At 34.4% G+C, this 15,229-nt stretch overlaps 1 protein-coding gene across 1 annotated transcript in view; it reads left to right on the top strand.

Moving 5' to 3' along the window:
* The window catches only part of DPYD (dihydropyrimidine dehydrogenase), a 517,061-nt gene that overhangs the window by 151,348 nt on the left and 350,484 nt on the right, over positions 1-15,229 (top strand). The window contains exon 5 of the mRNA XM_072419842.1: positions 13,261-13,422. Coding sequence (XP_072275943.1) covers positions 13,261-13,422 — 162 coding nt within the window. The remainder of the gene's footprint in view (positions 1-13,260; positions 13,423-15,229) is intronic.

Here is a 15,229-nt window from a genome sequence, read left to right as displayed (position 1 = left end):
CTCAACAGCTATGAACACATAGTAAATGAAGACTTAGTAGACACACATCTAAATTAAAATAAAAATGTATTCTAAAGCAATTTTAAGCAAACCATCAAATATTCCAACAAACAAAGGTAAAAAGATAGAGAGAAAAAAAGGTATAAGAGTTCATATGTTGTTAACTTAATCATTTGTGTAGAGATCTTCTCAGTAACACTGGAAGCAAAGTACAAAAAGTAGAGGTAGAAGGCATCTGCACTGGATAGGATGCCTACTCTATGTGATGGGTTTTCAAGTCAGTGGTTCACTTTTAGTGGGAGTCAAATACATGGTCACATGTTACTTCCCTATTTAATGAACTATTGCATGTCCATTGTTTAATTTCCTTGGAGACAGGAGGGCTTTAAAAAAACAAGACCATAAAAAGTTTGCCATCCATATAGTTTGGCTGCGATAAATACACTGTGAAATTTGGTTTGTTGCTGAGCTGGAAATTCTTACCCTCTTGTTGAAATAAATATCTTAAATTCCAATCTTGGCTTAGCCTGTTGCTTAAAATCACAGTAAAACACATAAACTTAATATAGTGTGTATCTTCCATAAAAACACAAGCCACCTTTTGAGAACCTTACAGCTCTTTAACATTTAATAGCGTCACAGGTTGCAATGCAGTCTTCTTATTTAAGTGCACATCAGCCATGTACAAAAAATACACAGATGATGCTCACTGCTGGAGTCATTTGATCTAGCACACAACATTTTCTGACAGCTTTGAAAAGTTCAGTTCAGTTTCTGAATGACTTACTGTGTCAAAGACATGCCGCTTGTGCCTGCATAGAGCTGCTGATGTTAAGTTTAGCTTGGAATGACTGATCAGTTCATTTTGTAAAGATAAAGTACATCTGTTTATTTTTTGTTGCTCCAATATTTTGCTGTAACCTATTCTGGTAAAATCAAATGTGCTTTTGATGATAACATACAGTACACTTTTTGATATATTTTTGACGTATAAACCAATAGTGCTTGATCACTGGTGTACTTGTGCCATACTATAGCAATTTATGTACAGAATAAACCTGTTAACACCTTGTTTTGTTAAAATCACTAAAGGTATTACAGAACCCTATCAGAACCAACACAGCATTTAAAGCAGAAGTAAACTGAAAAAAAAACCCACTGACCTTTGCCTTTGCAGATCCATTGATACCTCCAGATCTAGTTTCCTAGATCAGGTCCCGCATGGTCCTGGTATCCTCCTTCCTCTTGGTGTGGAGCCTCTGCACTCCCATTTTGCCTTGATCACTGCAACGATCAGGACACAAAGGGAAGGGGCTTTACCTTTTTTTTTTAACCCCCCCCCCCCCCCCCTCACCAAAAGGTAATTTTTACTTTATAATAAAGGGTTGTCTACTAAATACTACTTCTAATTTTAGTTTGGGTCTGCTTTAGGTCCACTTTTCTGTCCTACACCATATTCATACTGTAAATCTATCATCAGGTAAGGTTATTTTAGTGCAGATGGGGCGTCGCCTGTCTCTTCTGAAATGAAGGGCCTGCCTGGTTGCAGTTCTTTGATTTGGAATGTTTAGTTCTGCTTTAAATAATCTTTGTGCAATGCCAGATTTATTTCACTTAACTCTGGGATGAGAAAGTGGGACACATTGCAATACAAAGAACGTAAGCAAAGGGCACACCCCAGCTTCACCTTCAATATGCACATCATGAAGAAGTGTTTTTTTTTTTGCCACTGCTTTTCCTTTTTTACTGTTTTAAAGCACGATAATTTCAAAAAGCTGGGTAGGATTAGTGCTTTAAATTTTAATTAATTAATATATTTTGTATATGTTTTAAAACAGTTGTCCACAACCTTTTGGACGTCACGGACAACTAAATTTACAGACTCTGGACCGCGCATGATGCCAGAACCCGCCCACTACCTTGAGTCTGCGATGCATACGGGAAACATGGTCCGCTGCTCTGACCGGTACGCCCACCCAAGTACAGTTCTTCTCCTGATCTGCAGGGAGGTGCACCGGCCAGAGCCGTAGACCACCAAAATTCTCTTGTGGACCAAAGGTTGGGGACAACTGTTTTAAGCCATAAAGAGGACTAAGAATGAAAGATAGACAGAGAGTTTAAGTTCCAACAGCAGCACAGTCTATCTAAATAAGGGTCAGTGTGGAGCTATAATGATACCTATTATTCCCAAATAGTTTAAAAGAATTGTGTTCTTGGTGAAACTTCAGTTCATTATAACTTTCATCTATGACCCAGAACCTACCTAATAATATTAGGGAGATGCACCTCTGATTGGCTAGTCATAGGAGCTCTGCTTCTAATCTAACTGATTTATAAATAAATACTAGTTATTCATTTAATATACCCCTTCCCCCAGAAATACACACATTTAATTACCTAATAAACATCTCAAATGTGTTGAGCTTCACATGATGATTGTTAATGAACACCTACTTTTCAGTGATCTCCATATGTTGTAAGATACAAAATTTTATACCTATTAGAAACATGTATCAGTGCAATTAAATGCATCTGATGACAGAAGTAAGGTCTTTCCTCCTGTCATTTTGAGTGCAGTAATAGAACAGCTGACAGATGGCTACGTTTTTATTCTTTTAATTATTCTGAGAAATATGCAGGCATAAAGACAAAGTAAAGATTTTATTGTATCACTTAGATGGCACCCATAGTGTAAAAAAAGGATTTTGAAACAGATTTCATTACTATTAAATTAATATTTTGAAAAGCAAACCATTACATTAATTATATTTTGTCTGTGTAGCAGGTTCTACGTTTTATAATTAATACATATTTTATTTATAAGTATCTAGCATTTAATGCAAATCTGTGCAAAAATAACATCCGGTAAATGTACAAACTTCCATAGAAATCCAGCACAAACTATGATACAGAAGGAAAAGGAGCCCAAAAAGTCTTACAGTCTAAAGGCTAGTTCAGACCTGAAGTCTTTCTAAGTGTTTTTGAGTGGTTTTACTGCTTGCAAAAACAGTTAACATGCGACCAAATAGGTCAGTTTATTAAAAAAGAAAAAAGGACAGCTGGGGTTTTTCGCGGGGGTTGGTGCCTATCACCTAAACAAATACATTGTATATAGTTGTGCAAAATACTACGTCAACCCGACGTGTTTCGCCGACAGGTTTCTTCAGGAGATGCATTAGGATGTTGAGATCACAACAACACTGCCGGCTCCTACCACACACGCACCCTTGGCAGCATGTGCTATCTCACACATGTCAGGACTTTAATTCCTTTTTAATTGTCTCCTGAACATATCCCTCAAAAGATTACTCCCACTTAAGAATTTTCACTTCTTTTACCTCTCAGCATCACGTTTGGTCACCTTACAAGATTTGTTGCGATCTCAATAAATCCCCTGAAGTAGCCTGTCGGCGAAACGCGTCGGTTGAATAATTCAGCACAATAGCCACAATATAGGAAGTCTTTGTATAGGTGATAGGCACCAACTCTTGATTTTGATTTGAGGTTGCCTTTATATTTGTCATATTATTCACTGTATTTTACACTATGATGTACAATATCAATACAGTTTAATGTTTCCCACATGAAACCTGAGCTGTCCTTTTTTCTTTTCAATTTTTATGTAATTTGAGGCTGGCATAACAAATAACTACTAGATGCTATAGGGTGTGTTTTCTCCTTTTGCTTTTATTAATAGGTCAGTTTAATATTCTTCATTTGACAGGAGGCAGGAGGGGGCAGCCTTTTCATGTGGTTTTGTGAAGGCTCAGTGCAGTTTCCAGGGGTGGTTTGCCACCTCTGCCACCGCCATAGACTTTAATGAGAAGTCTTTAGAAACGCCTCAAAAACTTGTACATGGATTTGCAACTGCCTGCACAGGGGATTTGGACATCTTAATGCCAATGTCTAAAAATGGCTTGCAGGAGTAATGGTAATGCCTGTGTTTTTTTTTTTCCAAGACCTGGGGAATGCAGAGTAGAGGAAATCTGAGTAATAAAAGATTAGAACAAAGAGGAAGATATGCAGTTGACTTTAAAAGTTGATTTTGAAAGATGGGTGATGAAAAAATCCAGTAGAAGAAGTTTAAGTGGGATCTCTCTGTGGACATTTCTATTCATTCACAACTAGTGATCTGAAGTGTAAGTAATGTGTAATTAAAAAAAAATCAATGTATGTATTCCCTACATGAAAGGGATGTGTATTTCCATGACCAGGGTAGAGAGATTAATTTACTCTCCTACAGCCATTTACCCCTTCTTCCCTTCTGACCTTATTTGCCTTTAACATAAGACACATGATATTTTGGATAAACTGGCTATAGAAGCCTCTTATTAACATGACCACAAATTATCACCTAATGACAATATTATAAATAACAAACAATCACATTTTGGTTCGAGTTGAAGGTCCATGACTCCCAAACTTCAATTAGGGAGCTTCCCTGAACTGAGTGATATTTTCTTCCTTAAAGATCTAAAAAATAGTAAGTGTCCTTGAGCAAAGAGTTTTGCCCAGTTTTGTGCACGATCAGCATTAGTACATCATAAAAGAGGAAAGTATGTTTCTCCCCACCAAAACATTACACTGGAATAGTCAAAACAAAGCTGAAAAAACTCAACATGAAACAATCTTATATTTACGCACTGGCTACCTATTGCAGGGCTCTTTTTTTCTGTTAATAAAGTACATCTGTCTTTTACAAATAATATTAGTAGTAGATAATGATAATGGTTTATTTTAACAAAGGAGGAAATAATCTACACAGTTATTGCAGTTTATTAAGTCAATAAGTCAAGGATGGGGTTAATGTGTTTTCTGCCAATGTTTATGACCTAGTAATCCTGATTTATGGAAAGATTAACTGATTATAAATAACGAGAAACACATGACCTTGTATGCATTAAAAGATTTCAGCACTTACACAAGGTTTTATACCTTTAGTACCTGTTAAGAGCATTGAAATCCTTTAATAAGCATCTTCCTTTTTATTAAACGCCATCCAAAATTTGCTACAATCAAGAACTATTTTGCTTTTCAAACGTGGAAGAAATTTCTCTTAAGCTTTTTATCTTTTAATGTTCAACTGTTGGTTCGAGATCCCATGGCAAAGTACACTCTATGATTTCATTAGGGCAATTTAAAGCTGGCTTACGTTGAGTTGGCAGTTCTTTTATATATTGAACTGATGACTGTGGCTTCTGAAATGGGCTCAGCACAGTGGTAACACCAGACACAACTGAACGCTTTTTGGCAACTGGTGAGGATTAAAACCCGGAGCTTGTGATGCTTCCAAAAGTTGCACAACAAACCCAGAATGTTAAAAATAAATGTCATTGCTTAACAGTTTGTAGTCTGCAAAAAAATTGTGGATGAGATCAGCTCAGATTATTCAAACAATGCAAAGAAGGAATTTGCTTATTAAATGATTTTATTGGTATGTAAATCATTGGATTTATTTACTCGCACATTTCAGATGCATCTTGATTAAATGTAAATATAATGACATACTGAAACCTCACTAAAACTTGCAGTCTGCTAACATGGCTTGTTCTAGGTCCATCTGCAAGTGCTCTGAACAATAAAGTGAGGGCATTGTCTGTGAATCTCTGAAGCCTACTCAATGATATTTTAGAATATAGGTGCTTTATTTCATAGATCTTTTTATTTCTCCTAGGATAACTAATGGAAGAGCTTTTGTAATATATGAACACTAACTTTTGCTTTTATCTGGTGGGATTTAACATTTATTTAGGGATAAGCAGTACGGATAAAAAAAATCCCATATGCAGAAGAGAGCAAACATCAAGGATGATGGAATGACTTGGAACACCATATCCACAAGAATTCTGTTACAATGATATGGTTTTCTACAGTTCCTTGAAAGAAAATGTTGGCAGAGCAGTTGGTAACATCAGTGCAATGATGCAGTATGGTTTGCAGCTATGCATATTCATTGCAAAGCTCTCTATCATCTATCAGTTCAGTGGTAAATTCCCCTCTAGAAATGTAATGCGATCAACAGAAGAACAAAACTCATTCTAATGTCACACGATTGAAAGCTGGAAGGACGTCATACATTTTTACCCTCAATTTGCCAGGTGCTGCACTGATCATAAAAATTGAGAACATTAAAAATAGGGATCAGATATGCTAGTCTATTTCTTTTTAAAGCAGCAGCATGACCACTATGTTGGTACTTATTTTTTCTTTTTATATATATTTTTTATTTCTGAACTAAACTATCATCTGGATCTGTAATTTAATTCTCAACATCAATGGGTAAGTTTTAAATCCAGGAATGTTAAAACTTATAGGAGTGGAAAGACCTGCAAAAGGGGTTTCTAAGACCTTGTTCTCCATCAGACTACAATTAACAAGGTACAAATTGAAGAAACACAGTACAGCTGCATTTAATTGTTATTCAACTGCAGGGGATCACAAATGGCATTTCCGACACCTAAGAAACTGTTTCTCTGGATATCACCTATATTATTTTGAAGAACACGGTCCAGGATGGCTGTTCAAGCATGAAAAAAATGTTCTAAAAAATGTATGATAGCATTTCATAAACAATGATCTGTGGATGAATGAGACTTTATGAAGTGTATGCAGTATTATTGTATACATAATTTTGTGTAAGGTAAACAGCCTGAAACTTTCATCAAACAGACATAAACTAATAAATGGAAAGAGGTTGGTGTATGCAAACTGGATAAAAAATGAAAAATAGGAATGCCTTGGAGTTGTGAATGGCAACCAATGTTACTTTTACTTTTTCACAACTAATTATTTGCCTAGTTTTAATGCACCAGTGACCAAGTTGTTTAAACATAGGATATGGCAGTGTTGTGTGTGATGATTGTAAAATAAGACTCCTTTTTTATTTATTATTGGGACCTAAATAAAGATCAGTTGACATTTTAGGAGCTTTTCATTCATAAATCTCTCTCACAGATGTATATTTAGCATGAAAAAAAAGTGCAGACTTACAAATCTGGGGTTTAAAAATGTTATACAATTCAAAACAAATTGCAATTTTGGTAACGATAAAAGAATATCCATTCAGAAGTGAAATTCAGGTTCAGCAAGATGAAATTAAAGCTGGCCTTTAAGAACATTTTTCTTCTTGTACTAGAATATTGATTCTACATATTTTAATGGAGCTTCCTAAAGTACTGATTTGCATGCGAGCAAGGCAATGTTTCTAAATGATCCATGTGGATCCAGCACTGTCTGCTTTCCTCTGATTATAGATGTCTTTTTAAACCTCTGCCTCTGTTGTCTCGGTTACCTGAGCAGTCTTTATTGACATTTTGATGAAGGGAAGCACAGAATAGGCTATACAGTTATTCTACTGATGCTTGGCAACAATCTTAGAAATTAGAAACTAAGTACAATTTTTTTCTTGGTTAGATACAAATTCACTTGTGAGTTGTATAATGGTACTTGGTGGTCAATAGATTTCTCAGCACGAAAGTCTGGAATTTTTTTTGTTCAGTTGTGTCATAATAACAAAACATCCATAAAAGAAAAAAAATATATAAAAAATATAATCAAATGAAGAAGATACAATAGGACACAATAGTACAAGTATTGAAACTACCAGGTTTAAAAATGTCCACTAAGCCATTGCAACAATCAGCTCATATATTTAATACCATTCAATTTATTCAATTCTTTTGAATTTTGCAAACATTTTTGTTATGACTATTGTATCACTGGTGTGGCACCATCTATGTGGTTGTATACATATGCTTACATTTTAAAAAATAATTATTTGTAGTTGTTGTTGTAGATGTGTTATTGTATAGTGTGCTTTCTTGTTGGATCCCTCAGAGTTGCTTGCCAATAACAACTGACATTACATATAATTTTTAGGACACCAAATTTAGTTTTGGAAAACAACTAAGATACTTTGATACTTGTCTGTAGGTTTGTGTGTTGTGAGTTTTTGTATAGGTTTGAGCAACAAGAAAAACAATGGAAAAAGCAAAGCATACATTGTTTGTAATTTAGATATGATTATGCATCCCTGGATTTTAGCTATCAAAGAAAAATAAATATGTGCACACTTTTGTGGGGCGTTAACAACTTGGAAAGGTTATAAACCATTTCCTAAAACCAAACCTATAGCACATTGGATCAAATTGATTATGTTTATGTAAAACAGGGGTATATGGATGTTGATTCCAAAATATTTTTGGAAATCAATTTTTTTATACAGATAGTCCCCGAGTTAAGGACATCTGACATACGGACGACTCCTAGATATGAACGGGGGTACCCTGCTTGTTTGTGTGCAGGACAGAGGCTTGATAGGGGGGAGGGGCGGTTTGCATGAAATCTGCAACATCTTGCAACTCTTTAATGACCAAGACAACTCTGTAGTTGTTTCTTTATGCATATCAAAGGAGCCTTTTTACGCAAATAGAAAAATTTGCCAATCTCATGCATGCACGGTGAGATCGGCAATTTTATTTTATCCTACCTCACCTGATCTTGTGCCTGGGTCAGGTGATGTAGGATGAAAAAACATTAAGAAGAGGAGAATATGGCGCCGCCCAGAGTGCCGCTGTGGGACGGATGCTGGGACGACACAGGACCAGATGCAAGACACCCTCGGATGGATCAGACTGCCCTGTGTATTTTTTTTTTTTTGGCAGTTTTGAGTTTAGTTTCTCTTAAAGAACAAACCTACAGTCCCAACCTCGTATGTAACCCGGGAACTACCCGTACTCCAGTTTCAAGTGACCATGTTTTGACCTGATGAATGTATTAGGATTACTCAGACTCTTAGACTTACTTTGACTTATTACTTGGACTCTAATATTCGAACAGGTGTCTTTTTGTGGTATTTTATTGAAGTAATGTGTTCCCAGGTAGTGATAATAATATACCAGTAAACAGCCAAAGCCCCTCTATCAACCCCAATATTTACACATAAATTGTTCTTTTAGCTAACTGCATATGGATTTTCTTCCAGGAGGAAACAAATATTGGCTAGGTATGATTAGTAAAATGTATGACAATGATCATTTAGAATAGTAGCAATTCTTTTTAAGATTAAAATAGGAGAAAGTTAATTTATTATGTTTTATGTCAACATGCCTGCCTAGCTGTAATCAAATTAAATGTTACACAAACTAATGTTCTTTCAAAAATAAATGTAATATTTAACCAATGTTTACCAATACATTTATTGTGACAAACCAACTGGTGTCAACAGATTTTAGCTATTTTTTATCACTTCTCTATTTAAATTCTATAAATACCCAAAAAAATGTTCTATTTTAAAATTGTGTTTACTACTGGCTTTAACCACCATGCATAAGTATCAGAGGCCAGGCTGTGGATCTTATCTTAAGGAAAATGTACTGTAGAAAAATCAAGTTCTAAAGAGACTCCCTATGGTATATCCTGCTATCTGTCTCTAAACATAAAGTAAATCCCTTTCCTTTGACAGGATAGAAGGCCCAGTTTCCATTTGTATTAACTCCAAGTTTGACTGTTTCTAAATTTTATCAAAATACCAGACAATCTCTCTACACTTGTCTCTGTGCTCAACGTGAGGGCAAGCAAAGCTCACCTACTGGTAGGTAACAACAGGAATTTCAGGCTAAAAATAATAAAAGTATGTTACAAAGTGGAAATATTTTAGGTGTCTTTGTATAGTGAAATCGTTATGAATTTTTTTTTTTTTTTTTTTTTACATTAGAATTACTGTTAGTTACAGTTAGTTACTGTTAGTGATTACTAAGAAACAAATTATAAAATTTAAAATAAGCTTACATACTTCACTAGTCCAATGATTAAACATAATATTTGAGGTAAGTGAAAAAATACTTTTCATTTCTCAGAAATGCCACAGAAAATCAGAAGATTCCTAGATACCAATATGAAAAATGAAATTAAGGTGGTTGTTAGTAATGAAATGGACTTTAAAAAGCCTCTCATTAACATCATTATTGTAAATGTATTTCTACAGAAACTAAAAAAGACAGAAAAACAAAGCAGAAAGTAAAAAAACATTTCAAACATTTAAAAATTTACACCCCACATTATTTTTATATATATATATATATATATATATATATATATATATATATATATATATATTTAGGTCATCCACATGTAATCAGTCCACCAGACAAGGTGTACAAGGGCATGACAAAAGGTAAGTCCAGGGATCATACACTCACAGGGTCAGAAACAAGCAAGGTCAGCAACAGTAAATCGGATGATTAATACCCCAGAAACAAGTTAGCCTAGTGTGAAGTTACAACAGGCACTGAGGGCTATTAGCAAAAAGGCTTTAAAGCCCTAGCAGCCAATGGTAGCTTATGTATATATTATGCATATTATTTTTTTTAGCATTTAGTCTCAGCAGTTTAATTTTGGTGAAATTTTATCAGCAGTAATATCTGTAATTTTGCCTAAATCACCTAATTTACCTTAAGCTCATATTCACTTGTAGAGGTGACCTTACATTACTTTCAAAATTATTATGAGAAAAGGTTGTGATTTTGGCAGTTTTGTGGCTGTTAATATATAGGATACCTTAATATTATTTCCCATTTATTGAATTAAGGTTATTTACAAGCAAGCTTTAGCAACGTTCCCATATGGTCATTTTTCTGGTGGGAAGTATTTTATTGCTTCAGTTAGGGATTAAACAGATGTCCAGTGTTTAATATTCTCCAGCGCTGTGGTATTATCTCATGAAATTATTATATATAGCAAAAATCCCGTAGATAGACTTCAAGTAATAAAATTAACATTTTTTGAATTATCTCTATCAAAATTTAATGGAATCATTTAAATTAAACAGGTATTGTTTTTCTTAAGAATTACTGGGGCTGCAGAGAGCAAAAGATTCTTTATGATGAATCCTTGTTTTTTTTTTGTCTGAATTGTGTCAGCCAATTGGAGACCAAACATTTTTTTCTAGTATTTTGAAAGTTAATTTGATTGCTTTGATTGGTTAGTAATATTATATAATGTAATAATGTATAATTATATTATATAATGTTTTCCTACATATCTCGGTTAAAGCTCTACTTAAACTACCTGCCCACCAACATTCAGAAAAACTATAAAAACATGGAGGGGAGGGGATCAATTTAAGTAAAATAATTAAAGTTGTATTTTTTGTGGTTCTTTAAAAGATGAATCCGTTAAAAAAAAACATTGGAAAATTTAATGTTTATGTATGGAAAGGAAAAGTTTACTTTGTTTGTTTTGAATACAGTAAGAAATGGTCAAAAATACTTGGGCAGATCTCTGGACTGTTTGGAAGAAATGTAGGATTGCAAAAAAATCACTTTTCTAAAGGCTTTATAATGATTTTCCATATAATTTCTTTGTAATGTTATGTTATTATGTTAATATTTTTTGTTGTGTTACGTCAAGTAAATATGTAATGTGCATATGAATATTTTATGTATACGAATGACATGGGGGGGGGTATACATTCAGTAGTTCGGAGGAGTGAAGTGGGCAAGGGTAATAATATTGTTCGTGATAAGATTTCAGAGTTATACTTGGGAAAATAGCCAGTTAAACATAATTCTGTTTCTGCCAAAACTTGTACATTTACTTATTCTATTATATTGATCTGCATTGCCAAAGAAGTTCAATAATTGTATTTATCCTATCACTAGCTAGTTTAAGTGATGGATATTTTGACACAAAATATTCCTGTATTGTACATTATTTAATGTATTTTATGTTTTGATTTGAGCTATTTGTGCAGTGTTCCATATAAATCCGGGGTTATTTAATCATCAAGCGGATTAATGTTTCTGAAAACTAACTTGTATAGGAAAATATTACATGTACATGTAACTTGTGCTGATTAGAAATTAGCCTTTAGTGAGAGGCTAATGAGCCAGGAGTCAGTAGGATCAGAATCCTGGAGTTTAATCTCTGGGCGGCTCAGTTAAGCTCCTGATTTTGCTCTACATTAATCAAAGTACCTTTTCAAATGTGGTCATAAAGGTGGAAGGACAATTTTGATAAGTGTCAACTCAGATATGCTACAATAAAATGTTTATTTTGTGAAAGTTGAAAATGTTACCTAAAATGACTTTTTGTTGCCTAAAAATCAACTGCTTACTGTTTGTAATCAAAATTTCCCAGAGGCTGCAGCCAATAACTGTATAGGGAAGTCATGAAAGCTTGTTCATAAGTTAGTAAGCATTTTGGCAGGTATACCAGTTTATTATACTTTTTTCTTGCTGCATCAATCATTTTCACCAACCACCACACAACTTTGAATGAGGGGAACTTATTGGGAAAGGGGGACCATACAAATTATACATTGACCCTCATTTCATTGTGCTCATTAGTCTGTCTCTATTGTAGCAGCAAAGGTCTACTGTAAAGGGCATCACATTACTGCTTACATGAATTCAAAGGATATGTTATTCCGCCTGTGACTGAGAAATGCAAAAAGACTTGTAAACATGCTAGATAAATGTTTTCACAAACAAAAGATTCTCAACCTATTATCTGATCATCATAAAGTAGGATGATCCATGCAAAAGCATTCCAGCTTGGTGGATTTGTTTGGGCAGTTTTCATTTATCTGCACAATTCCATGTCAGAATGAAGAAGTTCCTATGATCATACATTGGTATTGAGTCATCCTGACCTGTCCAATAAATAAAGCAGAAGATTGAACCTGAAAAAGAATGGGCAAAGTTGACAACAGAAGTGACAAGGGCCATAGAGACTGTTGAAGTGCTACAGGGGGAGCACTCTGGTAGGTATATTGGGCATTTCATGAAATTATGCTGTGTATATTTCCTCTTAAAAGTTTTGGTTTGGAACATATTAGATTAAAGGAAACTTTAAAAAAGAATGTGAAGCTCTTTCGATGCCAGAAACAGGAAACCCCAATGGAAAATTCTCTATTTCACATTCATTGTTTTTGTTATATCTGCTGGATTTTAGCTTTAATACCTGTGTATAATATGAAAAAAATAAGTAATACCGTACGACATGAAAAAGCTATTTGCATCATATTATGACTGTTTCTAGCATGAACTGGAGCCACACAGACACGGACACCTGATGTCCAAATCAATAGACGTCACATCTCTCCATACACACATCTTTATATTTATTTCATATCTCTCTCTGTCATACTGCTAGTAAAAATATGCAGCATAACAACCTGCAAAATGATTGCTTGCAGCATTATATTATATCTGTGTTATCATTAATGGGATTTTAATGATGGCTTAATTCTATGTGCAGAATTACTATGGAGCTGCCAGGACTATCCTTTCTGATAACCCGCTTGGCTTGACATGTGGAATGGTATGCCCAACGTCAGACCTTTGTGTAGGTGGATGCAATTTATATGCTACGGAGGAAGGTCCAATTAACATTGGTGGACTTCAGCAGTTTGCAATTGAGGTATGTGCAGACTACTCTTTATATTCTACAACTACTGTATACATCTATCAAATCTAATGGATATTTTGGATATACTGTAAAAAAAAATATATATTTTCTTACATATATGTTGTATATTCGGATCACATTTGGGCCTTATTCAGCAAAATCAATGCCATGGGTCCAAATTACATTCACAGTTAACAATGACAATTTTGCTTTTTAATGTATTAGGGTAGTCAGTATACCTGTAGAATAAGCAAAGCCCAAACTATTTACTTTTAGCTAAATTGGGAAAATGTCGGGGGTTTTTTTGTTTGTTTTTTTGATCTTTTCCTTTTCTGCACTGACATAACAAGAAATAAAAAAAGAAATCTCCTCAAAGCAAGAGGAAAAAGAACTTCAACTTTAAAAATGAGGAATTCCTTGCTAAATTATTTAAATAACATCCTTCAATGCAAAGCTAGATCAGCCAATAAGATATCAAGTTCAATATCAAGGAAACCGAACCTTAAATAAATGTTCCTTAGAAAGGAGCTAGGCCTATGTATGATGCAAATGCAGTGTGCCATGTATTGGTTGGCTAGGATTGCTATGAACATACTATAAACTATAAAGTGCAAGTCGAGCCCAACCCTTTTTAGGTTTTAGAATAGCAATGGAGGAAAACCAATATTGGGCTTTTACTGCTGTCTGAGAGGCTATTTAGGGCTTGTTCACACTTGTTACCATCTTGTGGTTAACTGGTGCTTCCCCAGAGGAGCCGAACCGTGTGATGGGCAGTTGGCAGGCTTTCGTCAAATTCCCCCTACGAATCAACAGATTCTATGTATTATAGATATATATATATATATATATATATATATATATATATATATATATATATATATCAGCAAAAAAGATCTAAGTTACAAGAGCAATTGCTGGTCATGTTTTATTTGTGTTCTCTGCCACCAGCTAAAGCCATGTTATTATTGATCTTGCTGAAGCTAACACTGATACTGACATTTCAATGCCAGACATGCTTGTCACTCAGACACATGCAATTTCACTGTCTTAGCAGAAGTCTAGCAGGACACAAGGGGCCTTTGTGGTTGGCGATTTCTGTGTTTGTTGCCTGGAGCCTCTTTGGACGTTATGTCTTAATTAACAAAAAATGATTTCAGCACCTAATGACAGACATGTAAAATAATTGTAGAATCTCTTTTTTGAATTGGAAATCCAAAAGCCAGTGGGCTTTTCACTTTACTTTGAAAATATACAAATCTTTACTTCAAAGATACGTCCAATACAACTGTTTTTTTAAATAAATCAAATCAAATTAGGTGTGGATCTTGACAACATTTTTTAAGATTTTCATTATAGAGCTGATCCATTTGTATTCCATAAATACATAAATAGAAACAAAATACAAAATGTAGGGTTTCTTGGTAGTGATGTGCTATTGTTTTAGTAGCTGAAGAATATAATAAGGGAGATATACAATTTTTGTTTCTGGCATTCTGGAGAAATGCATAATGATAGTAGGTAGGTTGTTAAAAATCAACTTTGATATATAAATAATGTGATGAATACAGGAAGCATGGACTGAGTACTTCAGGTTTCTTTCAGAAACTGATATAACATACCAGACCAACTACCTCACTTTTTTGTTAGTAATATGGAAATCCCAGAAAACATCTGCTTTCGATGATAGAATGGTCTTCTTGCTGTCTATCGTGTACAGAGAGCCTAATGGAAACAAATGTGTTAAAAAACTTTCTCACAGACACCAATCAGATTTAAACCTGGTGGATGAAGGATTATTTTATTTTTAGAAGTCAGTTTT

The sequence above is a fragment of the Pyxicephalus adspersus genome, chromosome 8, assembly GCF_032062135.1.
Source record: "Pyxicephalus adspersus chromosome 8, UCB_Pads_2.0, whole genome shotgun sequence".
NCBI classification, from domain to species: domain Eukaryota; kingdom Metazoa; phylum Chordata; class Amphibia; order Anura; family Pyxicephalidae; genus Pyxicephalus; species Pyxicephalus adspersus.
This window is presented reverse-complemented; position numbering and strand designations above follow the sequence as displayed.